The sequence below is a fragment of the Lupinus angustifolius genome, chromosome LG19 (assembly GCF_001865875.1).
Source record: "Lupinus angustifolius cultivar Tanjil chromosome LG19, LupAngTanjil_v1.0, whole genome shotgun sequence".
NCBI classification, from domain to species: Eukaryota; Viridiplantae; Streptophyta; class Magnoliopsida; order Fabales; family Fabaceae; genus Lupinus; species Lupinus angustifolius.
In genome coordinates this window covers 5,621,590-5,646,301 of record NC_032027.1, presented here as the reverse complement: position 1 = coordinate 5,646,301, position 24,712 = coordinate 5,621,590, and the positions used below count along the sequence as shown (strand labels likewise).

The 24,712-nt window shown below is 33.6% G+C and overlaps 1 protein-coding gene across 1 annotated transcript; it reads left to right on the top strand.

Moving 5' to 3' along the window:
* On the top strand, positions 14,323-19,275 carry LOC109334613 (triosephosphate isomerase, chloroplastic-like). Its single transcript, XM_019570479.1, has 9 exons — positions 14,323-14,596; positions 15,105-15,131; positions 15,984-16,053; positions 16,539-16,662; positions 16,901-16,985; positions 17,073-17,205; positions 17,290-17,463; positions 18,756-18,838; positions 18,942-19,275. The coding sequence occupies exons 1-9, from the start codon at positions 14,417-14,419 to the stop codon at positions 18,996-18,998; spliced, it is 933 nt and encodes a 310-aa protein (XP_019426024.1). The 5' UTR covers positions 14,323-14,416; the 3' UTR covers positions 18,999-19,275.

Sequence of the window (24,712 nt, the reverse complement as noted above, 5' to 3'; positions counted from 1 at the left end):
GCGCAAATCTCCGAGCAGGCAAGGTGAATGAAGCCTCCAAGTTTACATGCTGAGAAGGGAAGCGCATTGTAGAGCCGTCACAAACCATCTCTAGCTCTAAGGCACAAGGGCATGTACAGGTATATCTATGTCCATCACTACTCCATGTCCCCTCCTGGGATATCGAGAATCGGTAGCTCTGAATCCTCGCCGTACAGTCCATCTGAATGATATCGCGAACCGAGGACAAGCAGAAAGAAAAGAAAAGAAGAGAGAGTAAGACATCTAATGAATATAATTCATTGACGGCATGGAATTACACGGAATATCATATCCAGACAGACACACATAATATACAAAACATAGATCACAAACATAATGCACAATGATAAATGTGGTTATAACTCAGACCCTGGGGATTTAACATCCACGATCTCAATGTATGAATGTTATGCTTATTTCATCCATCCTTACACCAATATTCTCCCAATATACTATTCGGAAATAACCAAGAGTACAGGTCTCATAACAAGCCGATTTGATCGCACCAAAAATTATTCCTCGCAAGGATATATATATATGATCGATCGGTTCTTAAGAACTTTCCATTTCAGGACAGTGTCGTATCAAACACTTTCTTGGCATCCCTCTCATTGATCCTTATTGCAAAGAGGGGTTATCAGAGATCATCTAGTTTGAACTGTGAGAACTGTCCGATCCAACAGAATACCTCATCCAGGAATACATGGGACTCGTCTCACCTAGACTCTCCCTCAAGACTTTGCTGACGAATCACCGCCATCGTCGTCCCTCTCAACATCGCGAGGCTCGTTTGTCTCCCGTAAATTTCCTCTTCACTACTTCGTTATTTATAATGAATATGCACACTAACCGAAGTTAGCCGATTAAATATTTTAATTAGTCTTTTAAAATGATTGGCCCATCCTAAGACATCTCCCAAAGGAATGCTTCTTGTGGGACCCGATCTTACGTTATCACGTAATATAGGAATAATATCCCTCCCACTACGAACCATCGTTGAATTACCCTGAACGGCCACATGGCCAAGCCTCTTACGGTCAGACGACCTCGCTGCGTGGTATCATGTAATCCTTTTTAGGCATAGCCTTGCTCACGACATCCTCGTCAGAATCCTTGTCCACATAAGGCGCAAGAACAGAAAGTAACAGCATAAGTTTGTTGATTTGGGCACCAGACTCAATCCTCTAAGCCACGGTCCTTCCTAAGTGTAAATACACTCCACATCTAAGCTAGGGCTATTGCCTTAGCAATAAATCAATCAAAAACAGTCACAATTTATGTTTGTCTTTCGCCCAAGCAAGAGACTGTCGCTCAAGCGACCAATTCATCAAAACATACTCAATTTCCTGCATGGTTCTCGCTCGAGCGAGGGGACTGTTGCTCAAGCTAAAAATCCACCAAAAACTGGCCAAAATACATGTCTGGTCTTGCCTGGGCGAAATACGGTCGCTCGAGCGCCAAAAATGCCAAAAATGGCCCATTTGGCCCTCGCCCAGGCGAGGGGTGGCTCGCCCAAGCGTTATTTAGAGCCATCCTTCTCTATTTCTCTCTCGCCTAGGCGAGGTGGTCCAGTTACCAGGACCATTTTCCTCGCCCTTTTGGGCTACCGGATCAAAACTCTCCGCTGTTTTCGATCACAATGCATTTTCGATTCTCGAGTGGTGTTCCTTCACGGATAACAACCACGAGACTTGATATTTTATACTATCTTCGGGGCATTCAGGCTAAATAAACACCATACTTAATCCAGACACGAAATCATTTGGTTAAGTATGAGTTTCTAACTAAACAGAAATAACTCCCCATTTTTGAGATAGTTGGGAGATCCGAGAGTCATATTCGGACACCACTATGTCACGATGTATTCTATCTCACCTTGGGTTGTAGCGTGGTTGATTCGTGAATGGATCGGTTGTCCGACTTCGAACGCCTCGAAACTAACACAAAACACAAATCAATGATTTGTGAGTTAAATCGCTTTCCTACTAACTCTAAGGTAAAAACATCATTTTAATCCATTCTAAGAACATCTGAGACTTTCATCCATCCGGTCCAAGATTCATAATCCCGAACCATCCTTTATCCTCGAAAGTCTCGTTCCCGATCCCTATCGTGTTCATGATCATTTCAACACCTTTTCACAATGATTGATCTCATGATCAAAACGACATTTCGATTTAAAAAAATTCTTTGATTTCAAAATCATCATCTTTCATCAACATAAATAACATGCATATATTAAAAACACTAAAACATCCCATGAACAACAAGATTTCATGGTTTCCAAAACAACAATTTCTAGATTCACGAAAACTCATTTTTCGCTTTCTTGCGTATAACAAGAGTAGGAAGGTTTTTAGTAAATTTTGACGGTTGAAAATGTTCGTAACATACGCATAAACATCATACTCGAATATCAAAAACAATGCACGACTAGAATTTCTAAAAGATTAAGAACAAAAGGGATGAGGTTTACTTTGAAGTTCTTGAGAAAATCCAAAGGAAGAAGAATGAAATACAATGTAGAGCCAATGGTTTCTCTACCTTGAATGGGCTCTTTAAGTAGAGTAAATCAGAGTTAAGGGAATTGAATTTGATTTATGGAGGCAAACCAAGGGTTTCCAAGATTAAAGGTGCAATAGGTAAGTGAAGGGTTTACGAAATTTAGTGTAAATTTGAGTATTTTCGCTTGCTTGCCACGCAAGTTTCACTCGGGAAAATGAGGTGACTTTTTCGACGAAACATTCGTGATGAGACCATGTCTAAGTATTGTCGGCTAATACTTGGTTGGATATTAAAATCTTTCGATTACGGTCAGAATTTTGAAATGTCGATTTCGTAGTGGAAAAATATTTGGAAATGTATTTTGGATAAACTTGATGTCTATCCTGGCTCGAAATAATATTTCAAAGCCAAAGGCGCAATCGGAATTTGATTCCGAGCTACAGAACTCAAAAATCGTTTGTGGGCCAAACTCGGGCGAATTTGGGTCCGACAGCAGTCCAAAAACTTTTCGCCACAGAAAGTTATGAAAATTTACCACAAGATAAGAATTCATAAAACAAGACTAATACTCAAAAAATATTTAGCCTAATTCACTACCGATTAATTTCTAAAATTAATTTTTGTTAAAATAAATAATTAATAAAATATATGGAATTTTCACGGTGTTACATTTTATATGTCTCATTTTCCTGTCCCTAGCCAACTGATAATGTTGTAATGGGGAGATATTAGTATCAGTACATGCATCATGGACTTCTTCTTCTTGATCAAGTGTTTTTTCTTTTGTTGGCTTCACCTCAATCTCCACTTTCTCCAAGATATTATGATGCTTTAGCATTTCAACTTCATTAAAAGTAACATCTCTACTAATAATGCACTTTCTTTTCTCCGACCACCATAACTTATATCATTTCACACCATCACGATATCCAAGAAAAATACATTTCAATGCTCTTGCATCAAGTTTTCCTTATTTGTTATGAGTATATGCAGGACAACCAAATATCCTCACATTTTCATAGTTTGTCGGAATACCCGACCATACCTCTTCTGGAGTTTTGAAACCAACAGCCGTTGATGGACATCTATTGATCAAGTAACAAGTTGTATTGACAGCTTCTGCCCAAAATACTTTTGGCAATCCAACATTTGACAACATACATATTGTTCTTTCAAGTAAGGTTCTTGTCATTTATTCTACAAGTCTATTTTTTTGTGGAGTGTGCTTCACGATATAATGTCTGACAATACTGTGATCCTTACAAAATTTTCCGAATTCTCTGCTACAGAATTCTAGACCATTATTAGTTCCCAGTCTCTTAATCTTTATCCTGGTTTGCTTTTCGATCAAGGTTTTCCACAGTTTGAACTTGACGAATGCTTCACTTTTGTGTTTCAAAATGAAGATCCACACCTTCCTTGAATAGTAATCAATGAATGCTAACATGTATCTGCTACCACAATGAGAAGGTACTTGGGAAGGACTCCACAAGTCAGGATGTACGTAATCGAACGTGCCTCTTGTTCGATGAACTGCAACATTGAATTTTATCCGCATTACTTTCTGAAAACACAGTGTTCACAAAAGTCTACCTTCCCGACTTGTTGACCACATAGTAATCCTTGTTTGGCTAACTCGGCTAGACCCCTTTCACTAACATGACCTATTCTTAGATGCCATATTTTGGTGACATCGAAATCAGATGTTGAGGAGACATCAACCACACTCGTGATTATGTTTCCTTGTAACATATAGAGACCATTCTCTTTCTTTCCTTTCATTACAACCATAAAGCCTTTAAATATTCTTATAGCTCCACCTTCACCTTTGTAGCTATAACTTTTTGAATCTAGCGTTCCCAAGGAAATTAGATTTTTCTTTAATTCTAGAACATGCTTTACATCTATCAACGTCCTTACGATTTCGTCGAGCATCTTGATTCTAATTGTGTCGATGACCTTGCAGGGAGAATTATTTTCAAAAAGGACCTTGCCCCTATCTAAGGGGTTGTAAGTTGAAAACCAATCCTGATGAGAACCTCTTCAGGTTCACATCAAATCCTTAATGGGACACATATGATATGAGCATCCAGAATCAAGTATCCATTCATCTTCTGAGTCGTACTCTGAGACTATTAGTGCATCTGCACTATCATTGCCATTTGCTACAGATGCATCTCCATATTCATAAATCTTTTCCTTGCCTTTACGCTCTAGACAAGTCTTTCTTATATGCCCCTCCTTGTGACAGTGGAATCATTTATACTTTCTAGGTTTCAATTTAGACTTGGACCTAGATTTCCCTAGTTCACCAAATTTATTTCGCCTCTCTTTTCTTCCTCTAGCAAAGAGACTTTCACCCGAGCCTTTAGATCGCGAATCTGATACTCTTTTCTTTAGTTCTTTTGAGTGCAACTCTGCCTTTACTTCGTCCAAGTTCAGATCTTCTCAATCATACATCGTGGTATCAATGAAGTGCTCTTAAGAACTTGGAAGGAAACATAATAGAAGAATTGTTTGGTCTTCATCTTAAATTTTAACATCAATATTCTTTAGATCAAGAATAATTTTGTTAAAATCATCTAGATGATCTTTTATGAGTTTTCCTTCCTACATTGGAAGAGTATATATTCTTTCTTCAAATACAACATGTTGGTGAGTGACTTCGTCATGTACAAGCTTTCCCACTTCAACCATAATGAAGCAACTGTAGTTTCATCTGACACTTCTCATAGAACTTCATCTCCTAAGGACAACAAAATTGCAATGTGTGCTTTTTACAAGTTTTCATCTTTCTCTTCCTCGGTCAGACTCTGTGGTAACTTGTTTCTACCTTCCAAGGCTTTGCCCAGGCCTTGATGAACTAGTAGAGCTTTCATCTTCAATCGCCAGAGGTTGAAATCATTTTCTCCACTAATTTCTTCAAATCAAATTTAGCACTCACCATGATAACCGCATACCAGAACAATATCGTAGTCTGTGAACATACACTAGGAAAGTTCCCAGGAAAGAGAGTTGGGTCTTACCAGACACGCTTAAATACCAGGTCTTTTCTAAGACATAACTTTCATAGACATGCACTTTTACATTATTATACTTTTCTAGTAACAAGACAACTTTTTCTGGTGTGTAAGATCAGAAAATGCTGCAAACACATAGCATACTAAGAATTTTCTTTTAGATCGTACGGCTTAGCATGCAAGAGCTCTACGAGCTCTGATACCGGTTTGTTGGAGCGGAAGACCCATGGAGAATATAATAGAGAAAATGACACCAAAAATTTAATATGGTTCAACAATTTGGCTACATCCACAGCTGAAGAGCAACAAGGATTATTCCACTATGATAAAAGATAACTACAAGTGTTTCACTCACTTTCCAAAACCTAAGTACACCCAATTTCACTCTCACTCAAGTATTTCTCACACAATTAGAACAAGAGAACAAGAAGAGAGAATATGCACTAAGTTAAGTATTTGGTGTGTCTTACAATGGCATGGAGCACTGCTATTTATAGCTAAAGCTCTTGAAGATTATGTGGCCAAAAGAAAAGAGCACTAATGTTGGTTTCACCATAGCCACTTCTTTTTACTTGGCTAGAAATTCTTCCTTTCTTCCAAATGATATCTAGTCACTTCCCTTTTGTTTAGCTCAAGAAAGTCTTTTCATTTACTTTTTCTTTTAGCCAATATTCAATAAAATTAAAAAGGCAGATCATTGCTTAGCTTTTTTCGACCCCCTTTAATAATCTAAAATTTCATATTGTTGTTGAGCATTGGAGAGGTGAGTTGAGCGCGACTCTTCGTCTAGTGCGACTCTTCGTCTAGCGCGACTCTTCGTCTAGCTCGACTCTTCACCTAGCCAAGTTGTGTTTGACGTGACTACTGCGTTGGGCACAAGTCAACTGATTATAGCCTTGGTCAATTTTTTGGCCTCTTTACATCATTTTTTGTGTGCTCATTTTTGCTTCTTTAAGTCTTGAAATGCAATGGAAACTCAAGTGCAATAATTCATCAAAATGGTAAGTATTAATACATAAAGTTAGTATTTAAAAGTACAATGTGTTAAAATGGTCTTATAAATTAATGTAATTTTCACACATAACATACCCAAATTTTTCTTTAAAACAAATAGTTAAATAATAAATATATGTTGTTTTATGTGTATACCTCTGGAATTAGACTTTATAATTTTGCATCTCCAAATACTTTCCCTTTTTATGTGGACAAATATTTTATCTTCCATCGTAGTCCTCGCCCAAAATCTTCTCAAGCCTATGGTTCAACACTCACACCACTTCATCTAGATATTGATATAGATAGTGCTATGTTTAAGTTTAACCACATGGCAATATGAGATGGACACTCGAGGATAATAAATTAATAATAGAGAAAATATTGAAAATGACAAAAAGATATTTGCGAAACGGGACCCAAGGTTGAAACGACAAAAGAAGGAGTAAAACGGTAGTCACAAACTGAAGCAAAGAAAATCAATGTGACAATGACAATGGAGTATAGCCATATACATACTGAGCCTCCAAATAAAAGGAGAAGAACAAAATGAAAGAGGGAAAAAACAAAACAGAAGCCACTACCTTTTTATAATATTTACATTTCGATCAATATTTTTCTATTTAATATAAGTAAATTTGCATAGAGAATTTACCTAAACTTTAATTTTGAAGTTCTCCCCTGCATCTTTTACCTTTCTTTGGGTAATGATACCTTAATTAGCCGCGTATAAGAATATAAATACAAAAAAGTGAGATTCTATTTTAATGTTTTTGAGATTATTTACCCTAGTAAGGTAGAGTTAGATGAGAGAGACTGAAGTTTAAAAAAATATATGAAGTTTTTCTTATTTGGTTGAGAGGAGTGAGAGAATAAAAAAATTTACCAACAAAAATTCTTTTTCTTTACTTATGGGAAAAATGAATAACTTTGCATAAAAATATCAATAATATCATAAAATAATTGATCTCCTAGTTTTATATCTTCTTTTCTATTTCATCGGTAATAACTATTGTTATAATGTAATTAAAAACTGCCAATTAAAATAATATATTGTTATCATATTTAAATATATATTTTTTATTAGCTAGCAAAAATCAATATTTTTTATCTTATTAACATTTAAAAAATAACATTGTTTCTCTCTTGTTTTTTGTATCTAACTAAATAAAGGAAAGAAAGAAAAAAATAAATATTTATCTTCTTTTTTTTCATTATTCTATTGTATTAAACAATAGAAAAATCACTATGTTTCTCATCTCTTTCTTCATATTATATTTTTTGAGTAAGACTCCTCTCAACTCTCAAGTAATGGAGAGAATTTGCTTTTTCCTTTACATTTTAAGGATAAAAATATAATCTCATTTTGAATAAAAAATATCAATGGCAATGTATGTTATTTTTCTTTTCTTTTTTCAAAGCACTTTCCTCTCCATTAGTCTCACTCATATTTTTCACTTATTTCTCTCTCCCAACCAAAGAGAGCCCAGTGGAACAGGCATTAAAATTCAATTGGAATTGAACTGATAACAAATATAAAATTGAACAAAAAATGAAATCTATTATTTTTTTGTACGATTAAGGGTGTATTCTCTCAATTTTTTGGATAAGAAACTAATCCACTAGGGCGAATGAAATCTAATTAAACAATGAAATCAACCTCTTTTTTAAACTGATTCAAGTGATTTTTTAAATTGATTGAAGTGGTTTTTTAAATTGATTTTTAAATGAGATTTTATGAACCGAAAATATAAGAACATTTTACTTTACTAGTGAATTATTCATTTGTGTTAATCATAAATGATTCTTAAATAAAAATAATATATGATAATGTGAGAAAGATCATATATTTTTTTATAATGGCCATATAAAATTTACATTATGGAATATATTTAGCGTGAAATGTTTTCCGCTAATAATACATATATTTTGAACACTTTTCAAAATAGTTACACTTGAAATAGATGAAGCTAATAACTTGTGTAATGCACGACGATCATGTTTTTCTATTATTTCAATTATCTAAATTCAAATTATAAACCTATAAGTAATTGATATTGGTACACGAGAATATCACATTTCAAAAAAAATCTACAAATAACTTAAGATGACACATGGCAAGATTAGACAAATAGAGAATATGAGGGACACTCTCATACAATGTGATATTGTTAAAATTATATAATAATAGCTAATGGTATGACAATAATAGGCTTTCAGCTATACAACCCATGAGTTTTTAAAGTTAAGCATATTCAAAAACTAATGGTGGACAATTTTAATATATTATGATGTATATTCATATGAACATAATTATTTATTTTACCTATTATAATTATACTTCTTAACAATTTAAAAATGTAAAAATATAGGCTTTTTTTCATGTAAACTCTACATTTTAAAAGTGTGTTAGTAATAATGCCAAAATTTTATAGATAACATTAACTTTCAAAAACTTTTTAGCCCGAGAATCATTCCAAATATCACAAATAAATATAGCTTAATATATTATATAATTTGTCGTATTTTACTTTTTAGAGTGTCTGTCCATAACATCACAACAAAAAACAACGTAAATATTAAGTTGGGCAAAAGAGGCACCACGCCCAACGGAAATCACAACACAAGGAGCCTTCGCTCAACACAGAAGTAACACTCAATGGAAAGAACAAAAAAATATGAAGTGACAATTCGGACTAGGCTCAGCGCCACACTCAATGCCACCACTATGCTGATTGAAATTGACAAATGTTAAAGTTGGTGAGCCTTGATTGTTGACAAAAACAACATCACCTCTGCCAAGTGATGCACTAAACCAGAACGAAGAAAGAAAGTGAATGAATCATAAAAGAATGATGATGCACTATATTGAATTGAAGAGTAATCCTTTTTCATTGCCTTATAAGTGGCACAATGATCCTTATTTATATAAACTGACTTTGGCAAAAAACAGAAAAAAATAACTAATTGAAAAACTAAAATTGGTAAAAATAGAAACTAAACAGAAAATAGAATTAACAGAAATTTGAAATAGTTTCTCAAAGAGGTAAAAGTCAAGAACTTGATATTGGGCTTCTTGGGCTGGCTGAATCTTTTGCTATTTCAACAGCAATTTTTTGGATATTTAAAAAGGGACGGGTATAGTCGTTTTAGAGAAATCTTCGAGGGAAATTACTTAGTACTTGAAATTCTTAGATTTCGTAGGCACTTTAGCTTGGATTGAAGTGTAAAATCAATGGGGAAATATTAGAAGGATTGATTTATGCACTTTGAGGAGGTAACTTCTTCTCCTATGAGCTTTATTTATCTCTTTTAATCTTTGTGTTTTAGGAACTATGACAATGAGTAATTGAAACTCTTCCTTGTTTGGGAATGGATATGATATCCACTTGATATATACACATTAATTATGATTTATGCTTAATTTTTCACTCTTTAATTTTTATGAGTTGTTTTTATGTTGAATGCTTGCTTGAGGTTGACAATCTTTTAGTATGATATTTAGATTGAGAATGAATGAAGAAATTCATGTCCTATATGTGATTTAAAATAGTCTATCTCATTTGTGTAATCGCTATGAGTGGATTTATGATAATTAGTCACATTGTTTATATTGTTAGTATAGTTAGTAGGAATAGATCTATATTGATAACTCATAACTCTCAATTTGGTGAACATAGTTGCTGTGAATTTAGCTATATTGACGAATCATAAATCTTCATCTTGTTAACATGTTGCTAGCTAGGAATTGAACTATGTTAACAATCTACTAATTTGAAATAACGGTTAGTAATATTGAGGTGTTAAACTAATTCTCAATTTTAGAAGCATGGTTACTAGGAATGGAACTTTATTTGTGAATCATAAGTCTCATATTATGCGTATAATTGTTAGGAATAAAGTTTCATTCATAAGCTATCAATCATCTAAGGAATTAGTGGTTAATAACATTGAGATTTTAACCATTAGTGAAAGAGTCAAAGTTTCAGGAATATGTATTATATATTGAATCATTTGTCTACGGATAGTTGAATAATAAAGTCTAATTTCAACAACTTTATTTTATAAATTTATCATTTGTTTATATAGTTTAATCAATATTGTGAGAATTAGTCTGGGTAGTCCGTCCGGTCCGACCTCTAAACCGTCTTCAAATATGGTTTTGGTTTACAGTATTAACCGAATGAAGGATTGGAAAGCTTTGAAGTGGAAAAATTTCGGTCCGATCGTGTTAAACCGGAATAACCCAGAAAGTGAACAAGACGATTCACTTAAAATTAAAAAAAATGGAAAATTATTCTAATATTTTATTTTACTATGGTCCAAAAAAAGATGGAAAATATTACTTCAATGTAATTATACAAAATTATTAAGAGAATGAACCCGTTTACACCAAGTTAAGTTATATTAGTTACACACAATCTCATCTATTGATTTTTTAAGAACAAATGTGTGAGTGAAATAAGTGATGAGAGAAACAAATAAGAATCTAATATGACTTTTACGTTTCACTCATTTGGTCTATTGGATTAAAAAAATCAGTAGATGAGATTGAGTGTAACTTAACTTGATTGTAAACAGATCCATTCCCATTTATTAATTATATAAACTTTTGTATTTATATATAATTATATATTTATAGATAATTTTTAATTATACATGAAATCACTCGTCCTGACAGGTCGATTTAACCATTTAAACCTAATACTAAAACTCTTCCGGTTTGATGTCTGGTTCGAGTTTTACAACATTGAGTTTAATTGTGAAACCAAACCACAAAATACCCAAACAATTTATATTTAGGATAACAATTTCTATTTGAACGAATTAATATCAGTGAAGTCTTTGTGGATATGATAATTATTATACTTGTTTGCGACAACCCGATTTAGTAATTTAATGGATTGATTTGTCATTTAGCAATCAAGCTTGTTATTTTTATCTATATATCGAATCAAACCATACTGAAATCACATATAATTTTTGGATCAAATTTCTTAATGTAAATCAACCAAATCAAACTAGACCATATGATATTTATGTCTTTGTATGGAATAATTTTTTCTCCTAAAAATTAATCCAAACCAACATCCTAGTAGCCGGCTAGCATCTTAAAATCGAAGCAAGGTAGAGTTTGACTTCCACCAAAAATAAGAAAAATAATTAGAAAGGTAATGGTTCAATATGAAATCTTCTCATTCATATATATAAAAGAGTTAAAAATGTCCTACTCTAATTTATAATTGTCAATATTTTCTATCATTTCATCAGAAATCATCTTAGATATACTGAAATAACTTATTTGTATATTTAGAGGTAGTTGAATGAGACATAAAACTATATTCTAAAATATAAGAGGACATAAAACAAATGTATAATTAGTTTAAAGAGTACATGTTTATCTCTTCTTAAGCAATATTAGAGTTTGAGTTCTTCATGTGCATAAAACTCTACTAAAAAATCTAACACGATATGTTGTTGATGTCCCCAACTTCAACAAGATTTCTTTCCATGGAAACGACATGTGCCCAAACCAAAAATATGTGAACAAATATGAGGTCATGTTGCTAAAGTTGTTATTGGTAAATTGACAAACCATAAACCTAAAACTTTGCATTGTATTAAATTATTGTTTGATAATAGGCTAAGAGGAGGGATGACAAAAACACTTATACCCGTTCATACAATTAAAGGTATGGATCACAAATACACCCGCAGGTTTTACAGATGTGTTTTTAAAAACACATGTATTACATACATGCGGGTGTGACTATTGTGGTACCCGTAGCCGTGATATTCATTTTTATGTGATTATTATATTACATTTAATTAAAATAAAAAGGACATTACCCTAACCTTCATTACACAATGTTCATCTTTTCCTTTTAATATGTTTACAGTTTTTATCTTGTTTTCATCTTTTATTGAATTTGGTCGTGAAACATCCTACAAATATAATTACATGTGTAGAAACACAAGTCTTGCAAAGAAAAACATATATTTTGTTAAGGAAATGAAAACAACAAATCACACAAATAGAAAACTCCAATAGATTTAACATTTTTGCCAAATATTTAATCAAAAACACAAAAATAATTAAATTTCATCTCACGTGAAACGTAATAGAAGTAGGAAGTTAGAAATTCACTAGTAACGGAGGAAACCCGAAAATACTCGTTATACCTGCGAGTACCTAGAAATACTTACGAAGATCCATAAGGGTACGACAAGTATGGATAATGAGCTCATATTTCAAAATGGGTTGCGAGTAGCTACTGCCCGAACATTTCGATTTAGTTTTTTTTAAATAAAAATTAATGAAGTCACTCAAGTTTAAATGTCTAATTTAACTTAGACTAAAGGTTATTATAACTTTTTTATAAATTAATAAAATAAATGAATTAACATGAGTTGAATCAATGTTTTTTGGACATGATCATATCAGATAGATGGACCAGCTCCACCATAGATCATATAGGGAATTGACTTCGTACAAGGCCAAAAACTGGCAGTTAGCTTACTTTAAACTATTGCAAACTCGATCGAATTACTTTAAATCAAACTAATTTAAACCACTTTCAGTCGAGTTATTAGAACACTTGTTTTGTTCACATTTAAAAAAGAAGGAATAAATGCATTAAAATAAAGTCTGAGACTCTATCTTGTCTCATTCATCATTAACTTACTATCCATATATGTATTATATATACTAGCGTGTTGACATGCAATGTCGTGTCTGTCAACCCACTTTCTTATTGTTTGTAATATATAGTTTGTATTTTATAAATTCAAATATAAGGGTAAAATAAGAAAACATAAATTTAAATACACTTTTAAAATAAGAAGATAATAAGGGTAAAATAAGAAAATAATATTATATGGTTTTTTGGTAGAAATAAAAAGATATTGATGGCAAAATAAGAAAACACAAATTACACCGTGATGAGTGGTTATTTTGCATTTTCCCTTTGTTAATAATATAAATAATTTCGTTCAGATTGAATGGAAGAAGGTTAACTAATTAAAACCTATGCAAAACCTCTTATAATTTGACATTAATATTGAAAGATTTAGTTGAATAACATTTAAAAAAAAACCTTTTTCTTTGGGAAAAAGAGCTTTTCATAAAATGGTTTTCCAAGAAAGTTACCTTTTCTCCACTCTTCACTCTTTTTGTTTCTTTATTTTCTTGCACTTCTTAGATAATATAATCCTCTTTCGATAGATTGTATATCCATTCAAATAGATATGTCTATTGATTATTAGATATTCATTAACTCAAAAGTTTTATATAATACATTATATATTATTTATGTATATTACTTTTATTTAAAAATTAATAATTATTAAGATATGAATATGAATAGTAGATATTATATTTGAAATAAATTCTACACAATCTATTTAACTTAAATGAATGAATATGATTGGAGGGTGAATAACTTTACGGCCTAAAAAGCAATCAATTGTACCACCCACCACAAATTAGTAGCAAAAAAGAGGTTGGTATTGGTTTAGGCGCTGACTACAATTTAATTGGAATCACACGGGCTGTTTAAGTGTTAATTTTTATGATTAATTAAAAAAATATTTAAATTAAATATTTTTCTAACCAATTATAAATAACATTATTAAAATGATATATATATATATATTTATTATTATTATTATTATTATTATTATTATTATTATTATTTTTTGAGAGAAGATGTCTGCCCATTTAATTAACTTCACAAGTCTGAAATGTGGAGTAGGTAGGGTTAGGTCTTCAAATAAATACCAACCCAATCTAAATATTGTAATCTAGACACCACAATTTATTGACTGGCATCTGAACCAAACACAAACACACTTTTTCATCTTCTTCTTCTTCTTCAATGGCAGTAACATCAACCTCACTCTCTTCTCAACTCTACATTGGACTTCACCGTCCCACACCAAAGTTCGAATCTTTCACTTCTCAATCTTTCTTTGATTCAGTTCATTCCAATCTTCGCCTCTCTGTTTCTCCTCCCAAACGCTCCTCTTCCATCGTTGCTATGGCTTCCTCTGCCAAGGTACTAATCCTCCTATTATTTATTTGGTCTTAGGTATCTGGGTTGAATTACCCAAGTGATGCAGTATATGTTTAATTCATTATCTTAATTTTCTATCATTTTTTTGTGAGGGTAGAGTTACTCTTGCATGCAAAATCGGCCGTTTTTAGAATTTGAACTTGTGACTTCCGGGTCTTGTCTGGGATCCTCGTGCTCACGGAAATGTTTTTTTGTTTGACTAAAAATCATACATGAGATGGGTTAATTATGAATTATGTTTACACTATATTACTTTTATTTGTTTTCTAATGGAGTTAGAATGTTGAATGTTAACTTTAGATATGTCTTTAATCTATATTTAGGTACTAGATATGTGAACTCGTAAGTTGAGCTTAGTAAATAACAACCTTGATTGTAACATTGTATCATTCATAAGTCCTGTCATTAATTTTTTTTGGGGTTAAATATCTATTCTTCATCTTTTACAATTGGTGTATTGATATTTTCCTTTTTTTCTTTGTGGTTACAGTTCTTTGTTGGTGGCAACTGGAAGTGTGTAAGTATATTTCCCTCTAACTTATTTTATTATCCTCTAGTTTCAAGGTGTTTATCCATTGTTTAGATGCAAGGCTTACTGTTAGGTGATTATTGTTTTCGACTTCGGCTTCTTAGATTTATAGCATCAAGTTATTGGAATGTAATTCTGCATCGTAACTCAAAATATATTTAGAGTTAAGAGTAAATTGCCCTTGTAATCACTTCCCTTATATTTCTATAGGTCCTATCTGGTTCATGTTCAACTCATTCCACCACTTTTGTGCTTATGTATTGTAACTTGTCTCTATGTCTAACATTGTGATTCGTAGCACATGCACCATATAGAGATCATTTTGACCTTTTCTTTTGGACTTCTCTTCCTTTCTTTCTGACATTAGTGTCCTGTATCTATTTCTCTCCATATGCATACCTTGTTTTTATCAAAATAAGTGGACTTAATTCAACATTTTTAGCTAGCTCATGGGGTAGGGTTGCCACCAAGTTGTTATAAGTGCTACTTTTCCATATACTTAGTTAGTTACCAATAAGGGACCTTAACACATGTCCTCGTACCCAAGATTGAACATTTAGAGTGTGAAGTTTGCAGTATTGGACAATTGTAGGTGGCCAAACTAGGATGGGTTCTCATACCATATCATAGACCAACTCTTTGAAAAGTTTCAGTTCTTAGGTGAAAGCACATAAATGGTTTTATATAGCTAACAACTCTAAGCATAATTGACCCATTTAATTCTCATGGCTCAACGAATTATTATTTCAGTTGGCAACATCATTCCGTATAATGTTTATTTTGTCCTTCAATACTCTACATTTATTTCTGTTTGATTTTTATTACTTTTGTCATCTCTAGAACGGAACAAAAGACTCCATCAGTAAGCTTCTCAATGACTTGAACAGTGCAAAGTTGGAGCCTGATGTTGGTGAGTCTTGTTCAATCTTCAATTTTACGTGTTTACGACTGTAGCAGATAAAAAAATTATTTTCTGCTTCTTCACAACTTCTAAAATTTATAGATATGTATATATGATTAAGTTACTGTGATTGAAAATGTTTTTTCCCCTATGCTGATGTATTTATTCGGGTTAGCAAAATGCTGATGAAATGATAAATATGTATTCTGCAATGGTACAATGTAATTCCTCTGAGTGCTGTCCAGCGTAGATGGTTATTAGTGTTCCAAATGTTTTGCCAAAGGGAATTAGACCTAGGTGTTTACTGACCACCCCCACCTTTATATTTTTATATTTGTGTGTGTATATGTATGTCTCTTTCTCCCTCTCTCTCTACATATATGCATGTATATTAATGATTATATGGTTTATGTCATAAAGTTTTCTTAATAACATTGGTAATATATTTTTAATATTCCGTTTTCATAATCTTTTCCAATTTTTGAGGAGTACAGATGTTGTTGTTGCCCCTCCCTTCGTGTACATCGATCAGGTGAAAGGCTCAATTACAAATCGCATTGAAATATCTGCCCAGAATTCCTGGGTGGGAAAAGGTGGTGCTTTCACAGGAGAAATCAGGTTAGCTTTTTTCATTCCTTATCAAGATAACCATGTTAATTGATCTTTGGAATTTTTTTATGTATGATGTTAGACTTCTTGGATGATTACAGATACTCTCTCTTTTTTATGTACCTTCTTGCTGTTCTTGATCTGAGCTTTTACCAATCATATTGTTATTTTCCAACGATCCTCTACTTTTTCTGAAAGTTAATAAATTAGCTCAGTTACTTGAGTAATTACCATCTGACTCTTGCAGTGTGGAACAACTGAAGGACCTTGGAGTCAAGTGGGTTATTCTGGGGCATTCTGAGAGAAGACATGTTATTGGAGAAAAAGATGAGGTAAAACAAATTAAGAGATCATTTCTACAGTAGCTTTCGTAGATAATATAGTTTTCTTCGAGAGACACTGATGATTTCCAACTCCAGTTCATAGGAAAGAAAGCTGCCTATGCTTTGAGCGAGGGTCTTGGAGTGATAGCTTGCATTGGGGAACTATTGGAAGATAGGGAAGCTGGAAAAACTTTTGATGTTATTTTCGAGCAATTGAAGGCTTATGCAGGTGAAAGCTATGTTTCTTTCTAACAAGAGGGGAGGAGAGTTTGCTGATTGCTTCCATAACATCTATTTTGTCGATTATGTGCAGATGTAGTGCCAAGTTGGGATAATATTGTTATTGCATATGAACCTGTATGGGCTATTGGAACTGGCAAAGTGGCTACACCCCAGCAAGCTCAGGAAGTGCATGTTGCTATCCGTGATTGGCTTAAAAAGAATGTGTCACCTGAAGTTGCATCTAAAACCCGTGTTATTTATGGAGGTAAAATAGTTTGTTGTTGCATATTGAACTTGTTACAGTGTCTTGGTAATTTTAGAGACAGTTTAATACTGTTGCATATTTTCTGCAATGTCATGTATATTCAAGAAACCTGTTTTTTCTCGGGAGTTGAGATTGGATACTCTACCTGTGCGGATATGATTGTGTGTATATATATACCCCCCTGACCCATCAGGCTCGTGCACTGAGATGATATATATAGCACATAACTTTTGTATAAGCCGAAATACGACGGAATAAGTAGTAAGAGGCGAACGAACCCCACTGTAGAGATAAAAATTAGAGAACATATCATACCAAAAGTCACTAGATTTAAGTATCTTGCGTCAATCATACAACAACACAAGGGGGAAATTGAGAAATGTAAACCACATGATTAAAGCGGAGTGGATGAAATGGTGGAGTGCTTTAGGTGCTATATGTGATAGAAAGGTGCCCACTAAGCTTAAGGGAAAATTTTATCACACAACTATAAGACCCATGATGTTATATGAGACTAAATATTGGACGGTAAAATGCTAACAAGAGAATAAACTCAATGTAGCAGAGATGAGAATGTTGTGTTGGATTATTGACACATTAGACAAGATAGGATTAGGAATAAATGCATTAGAGATAAAGTTGGGATAGCTCATATTGTAGAAAAGATGATAGAAGCGCACCTTAGGTGGTTTGGGCATGTGTGAAGAAGGTCGTCAGAAGCCCCATTAAGAAGAGTAGACCAAATGGAGGTTAGTCCAATTTCTAGAGGCAAAGGTATGCCAAAAAAAACTATAAGCGAAACAATTAAGAAGTATTTAGATATCACTCCTTTGATGGAGCATTATGGCACCGTCTGGTCCATGTAGCCGTTCCCATTTAGTGGGATTATAGCTTGGTTGTTATGTATACATGCATTTTGTCTGTACTGGTAATGCAAATACATTTTTCTCTCTAATAATGGAACTTTAAAGGATTAAGTATTGGAGAGAGTTTGGTAGTTGATAGAATATAATGGGTGGAAAAGGATCGATTTTTGTTCTATAGGAAAAATGTATTGTTCCAACAGATGAATTGCTTGCCATTTCTTAATAGCTGATAAGCTTTATAGCTGTAAACTTATACACGCACAAATTTCTTTTTATATCGAATTGCTCCTGATCTTGTCAAATGCAGAGAGTTTGTTTAGGTTCAGTATATTTGACCATTTGAGAATCTAGCTTTCATTCAAATGTAAAAAATTCCCAACACAACAAGATGGTGGATATACTAACATCAAAGTAATCTGTGTCCAGGGTCTGTAAATGGAGGTAACAGTGCTGAGCTCGCAAAGGAAGAAGATATTGATGGATTCCTTGTTGGTGGTGCTTCCTTAAAGGTACATGCTTTCTTCAAAATTTCTTTGACTAAGTGACATACTATGAGTCAATAAAATGTCCAGTGATTATTTCGATTTACGAGTTTATCTTCTTGTGTTGTAGGGTCCTGAGTTTGCTACCATTATCAATTCAGTAACATCCAAGAAAGTTGCAGCTTGATCACTTTGGTGGGTTTAGCAATATGAGTGCATTAAGGATATAGACATGCTAGTCTTAAAATGTGGCAAAGCAATAATATGGAAATGTTGTAACAGTTAAAGTCTTGAGCAAGCTTTTGTTGTAAGTCTTTGCGGTTAGGAGGAAAAACATCAACTTTCCAATGAGTCAATGTTTTTCTTGTGGAAACTAATGATACCAAAGAGTTTTAAAGGCAATAAATGTTTGTGAATTATTCTTGTTTATCATACTTGACATCAATATTAAGGTAGCTTGGTTTGCTTTTGCTTTCAACTATAGGATTTTGGTATTAAGGGTGTGTATGGTTTGGATTTGAAATTAATCTGATTATTAGATTATCTTCTAATCTTAATATCCAAAGGTTCTGCTTATATTGTTGTTAAACACATTGCAGCATATTATCATTTTGTAGCAGCAGCATCTGTTTTTCCTATATAAAAATAATAAAATTAAACTGAACACCTACTCTAATGCTCCTCTGATAAGTTACTTCGATTCTTGTTTATGTGCATGCTTTGTCATGGATGCGGTTACTTGGCAGATAAATTTAGATTAATATCAATATCAAGATATGGAAGCTCTATTCAAACTACACAGGGTGGTAGTAAATGAGATTGCATATTATCTGTAATATTATGTAGTATTATGGAATCCTTGTCCTAAAAGATACTCACAATTCTGCCACATCAGGATGTTGGTCATCAAACTTCAACTTGAACCTTTAAGACTTTAAACTATATTGGCTAAGACTCTTGCATGATTAATGGAATGTTACAAAATTTTAGTAAAATGTAAATATCTGATTTCAGAAGATGAGTGAAATAAATTATGATAAGATTTAGTAGACTATTGTTCTTTAGTATGGAAGTTGTTGGGCTGGGATACTGGAATATGATCAAAATGTTGCTTGAAGTTGGTCTAGGAGCACCTGAGTGAGTAAGTAGAAAGATTCTCCAATGCTCAATTCAGTATGTGAAGATATGTATAGAGAAAATAAAATGCAAGAGTATAAGAGAGTAAGAGATGTTAACTTCCTGATGAGAGGCCTCCTCTTATTTATAGAGGAGATTAGCATATTCCTTGGTAGATGAACAACTTTACCCCGTCGGACCTACCCAAGTCAAGCATGAAATGCTTTATCTATGTCGGGTAGCTCTATCACATTCGTACTCTGGTTGGTGCTCTATTTAGGATGGTTATCTTATAGCTTGCCCCAAGTATTATAACCATATTCTAGGCTTGTCCTCACTGCATGGTAGGGGACTGTGTAGGGTGCATATGGCATGTTCAGCCTTGTGGTAGAGGTATGTGTTGTGCAGACTGTGTGATAGTCCTATAGTAGAAGTCTATGGTCCTGTACATCACTGACGAGACTGTGTCCCGTCAAAGTCGTCCTTTACATGGCTAGGCTAGCGATTTAGACATGATCAACAACTGTATAAGTTAGACCTTACTTGCTCGACGTTTGGCCAAGACCAGCGCAGATGTAGGCGAACATAACATGTACTAATAGTGGGATGGACAAATTTTAAGTAATAGTCTCGAAAATGAATGACTCAAACTTATGATTGATAGCTATAATAACATGTAAGAAGTCTTTAAGATACGAGTATACTACATATTCTCATAAGACTAAGGACGAGTAGGGCCTTCATTGCATTCAAAGCTTGGATTTGGGCCTTGGGTTTGAAACTTCATGTGTTTAAAAATAGGTAAATAGTACTTTGGCATCAAGTGCAATGAAAGAAATGTACTACATATTGATCGCAGAGAACAACATATGTCAAAACAAAACCTAATTTAAGAAGCAGACGAAGCTGTGAACTCTTACATAGATCAAGAATGCTTTTGTCACATACTTACCCTCATAACATCTCATTTTTATTATCTGATTATTACATTTGAATAATTGTGTCCTTTATTTGATACATTTTTTGTTTTCCTGAACAACTTTCCACCATTCTTTTTTTTTTGGTAATAAAAAGCTAAAAAAACAAAAGAAAGTTGGCACTAAGGCCTTACAAAAGGAATTTTCATAGCATCTGCGAGCAACATGCTTTGGAGCTCGTGGTGAGGAGAATCATAAACTAAAATGTTGTGAGTACTTGAAACACCCAACTTACTAAAGAGTCTATGCAAGCATTGCCTTCCCTAAGAGTATGTTGGAGCCTGAAGTCCCAATTTTAAAGCATAAGATCTCGAATTTCCCGAGATGAGTAAAAATGAGTTGAAGGGGCTATCTTCGTGATGAGTGTGATACTGTCCATTGAATCAGACCAACATAATAATTTCATGATCCCTCTATTCCAACAGATATTTATACCACGGTAGAGAGCATACAACTCACCTTTCAAGTTATTAGTCGAGCCGATAGATTCAGAGAACCTGAAGATTAATCAGCCATTTGAATCCATTACAATACCTCTGAATAGCATGGCTAATATTCCCCATAAAGTTACCATTAACAATTTATAACACCCAACCCTGACATACGACCTCCCAGACTCATGAATATACTGAGTGTGCCACCCACAAGCTTAAATACACCTACAATATTTTGTTCCTCATAAAGGGGAGCCCTCTGCAACTCAAACCCATGATCTCATGGATAAATAGTCACTTTACATGAGTTATTACCATTAAGCTATAGTAGTTATATAAACTAGTGAACTTAGAGGTAGCAAATAGATTATCTGCATGGATTTGGAGTAAGATTCTAATGCGTTGAATAAAATAAAACTACGGATCGATTTATGATCAATTTAATAAAAAACAACTCAACCCATCTATTAAACATTTTTGTGTGTGAATGAATACTTAATTATTCCATTTAAAAAATATTAAATTTAGATATTTCTCTCTTTACACCAAAACTAAACACGCGTAAATTACACAATTTATTTAGTATTTTTAAAAAAGAGGGGAGAGATAAGGAATATGACAAAGTTACAATAGACAACAATGTTATAAAAACTAGTTCATGCCGGCCGGTTTAATAGGTAAATCGGTTACTATATCGGTATAATACAATAATTATACGGTTATGCAATCATATTGGTTGAAACTGGTTATACCGACTGTTTTCAATTGAATCGTACCGGTCATACCAACCGATTTTTATTTAAAACTAATTTTTTAATAAAAGATAATATTGATTTTTCAAGATTAATACTAATATATTATATATGTATATCTAACTTCACTGATATAAGGTTTAATTAGTGAACAACCAGTTAAACTTCTATAGATGTGAGCAGGACCCAACCATACCCGTTCATCTGGTACAGTCTGATCATGATCGCATCCGGATAGGGTCGCTGATCAGGTCTAGGGCCGGGTTCATCTTCAAAAAATAGTCTCGATCAATATTTAGGGCTGGATAGGGACCAAACATGACCTGGTCCGTCCCGTCCCATGTCACTCACTCATCATGTTTGTATGTGTTTCTACTCAAATGTGTACAGAGTAACCCTTTTGGTCGAAAGTATCACCAATTCTTTAATTTTTTATCATATATACATGATTAATAATATATATATACATGTATTATTTTATATGTCAAATTTCATATTCATAATAATAAATAATATTGAGAAGTCTTTATATAAAATAAGTATGCATTATATTTAATCAGGTCTGGAGTCAGGTCGGGTTTAAAGGCTGACCCGGTCAATATTCAGGGTCGGGTTAACATTTAGGGCCGGGTAAGAATAAGTCTTAACTCGTTCCAACCCTGCCCATGCTCACCCATAAACTGTTATATCATTATATCATTATCCTGATCGGTTCGATAATGTGTATGATATTAATAAATTGATTGGCAACAATGTTGAATAATACTATTGTAAGTAATAACAAAGGATAGAAGGATGAAAAAGTCAAAAAACACACGCAGGTTTCAAACAAATCTTCGTATCGGGGATAACTGGAAATTATAATTCCTTGCCATGTGGCTTCTACTTTCTATGCTAGCATACGGGTTATGCGTTATCCATTTTTTTAATGTAGGTCCAATGGTTCAAAGAAAACAGGTCATGATCCATTTATTACAAAAATAATCCAACCCAATTGAATCCGTCCAACTTTAAGTTTTTAATGGAGGGATATAGTTTTTTTTATGTGGATGAACTAGTTGGATAATGGGTTTATGGATCCAATTGTATTCCAGTGTCAGTCGATATCGATCAACCTATAGGGTCTTGTCCCATCACCAAATAAATAAGATCTGACTCAAATGGTTGTCTATCATACCTGAATGACCGATCTAGCTACAGGAAAGGATGATAGTGATAAGACATGACCTAGTCAGCACCTGCCAAGTCCCAAAACACTGGCACTCAATTGGTCGTGTCGCCTGAACAACACGGACTCTGTCAAAGGATTGAATACACAGTCTGAGCATTGTGGGCCACTCCCTCTGCGTGGTAGGAGCAGGTCTAGTATGCGACTATAATAGTCTGAACAAGACAACACAATCCACCTTGGCTAAAGCGTTATGCTAGTCATAGTATAGATACAACAGAGCCGCTTAACATGATTAAAACATTCATCACCAGTTTGGGCAAAGATACAAGAATGTGACTCGTCATGATTACAACATCCACCTTGAAGTGTACCTCAATCAACCTAGGGATGACAATGAAAACCGAACTAGTGGGTACCCGTCCGAATCTAACCTGAATTTAATGGGTAAAACCTGTTGTGACTGGGTTCAGGTAAAACCAACTGTGATTGAGTTCGGGTAAAACCCGTTGTGATTGAGTTCGGGTAAAACCCGTTGTGATTGGGTTCGGGTAAAACCCGCTATGATTGGGTTCGGGTAAAACCCGATCCCAATTTTTGGGTTTGGGTTTGGTACAACTAATACCCTACCCCGAACCTGTCCCAAACCCATTAGATACAATATTAGGCATACCTAAAGTCCTAAATTAGAAACTAGAAAGAGTAGCGTGAAACTGTGAAAATTTGAAACACTCTCTCACACTCAAAATATTAGGGTTTTGAAACATTCTCTCACATTCAAAATATTAGGGTTTTGAAATTCACTTTCTTCTCCAACAAGGTGGCAGATGGTATTCCTCAAGGTGAGTCTTTCATCTTCATCTTCTTTCATTATTTTTGTGTTTCATTAATCCTTGTTTCCATCCATCCTTGTGGAGAGTATTACTAAAAGCATGAAAAATAAGCTATACTCTTTTTCCTTCAACTATCTCTCATTTTGCACAATACCCTTCTTCTAATGTTTGGCAAACTAAGTGACTTAAACTCTACCCAAAACATGTTCGATGAAATGCCCCAACGAAATGTTATCTAACTTTATATCAAGGGAATTATATAAGATGAACTATGAAATAAAATGAAAGCATATCGAGCTGATCCTAGATTGAACAGAGAAAAACTCAGTTATCTACAACAACATATATGTTACTTCACAAAATTACTAAATAATTTGTACATAACATTTTTCAATCAATGTAATAACAATACATCACTACTTACATGCACATAAACTCTATCATTAATGCAATAACAATACAACCTAATTTGTCTTGCTTCCATATTTTGCCATTACATTATTGTTTGCTGCTAGTGAAACCAACATACCAGGAGTAATTGAAGTCATCTACATTGGCAGAATTTGACAAAACCAGTAAGGTAGCTAATTAAATTCATATATAAACCTTACCAATGACTGC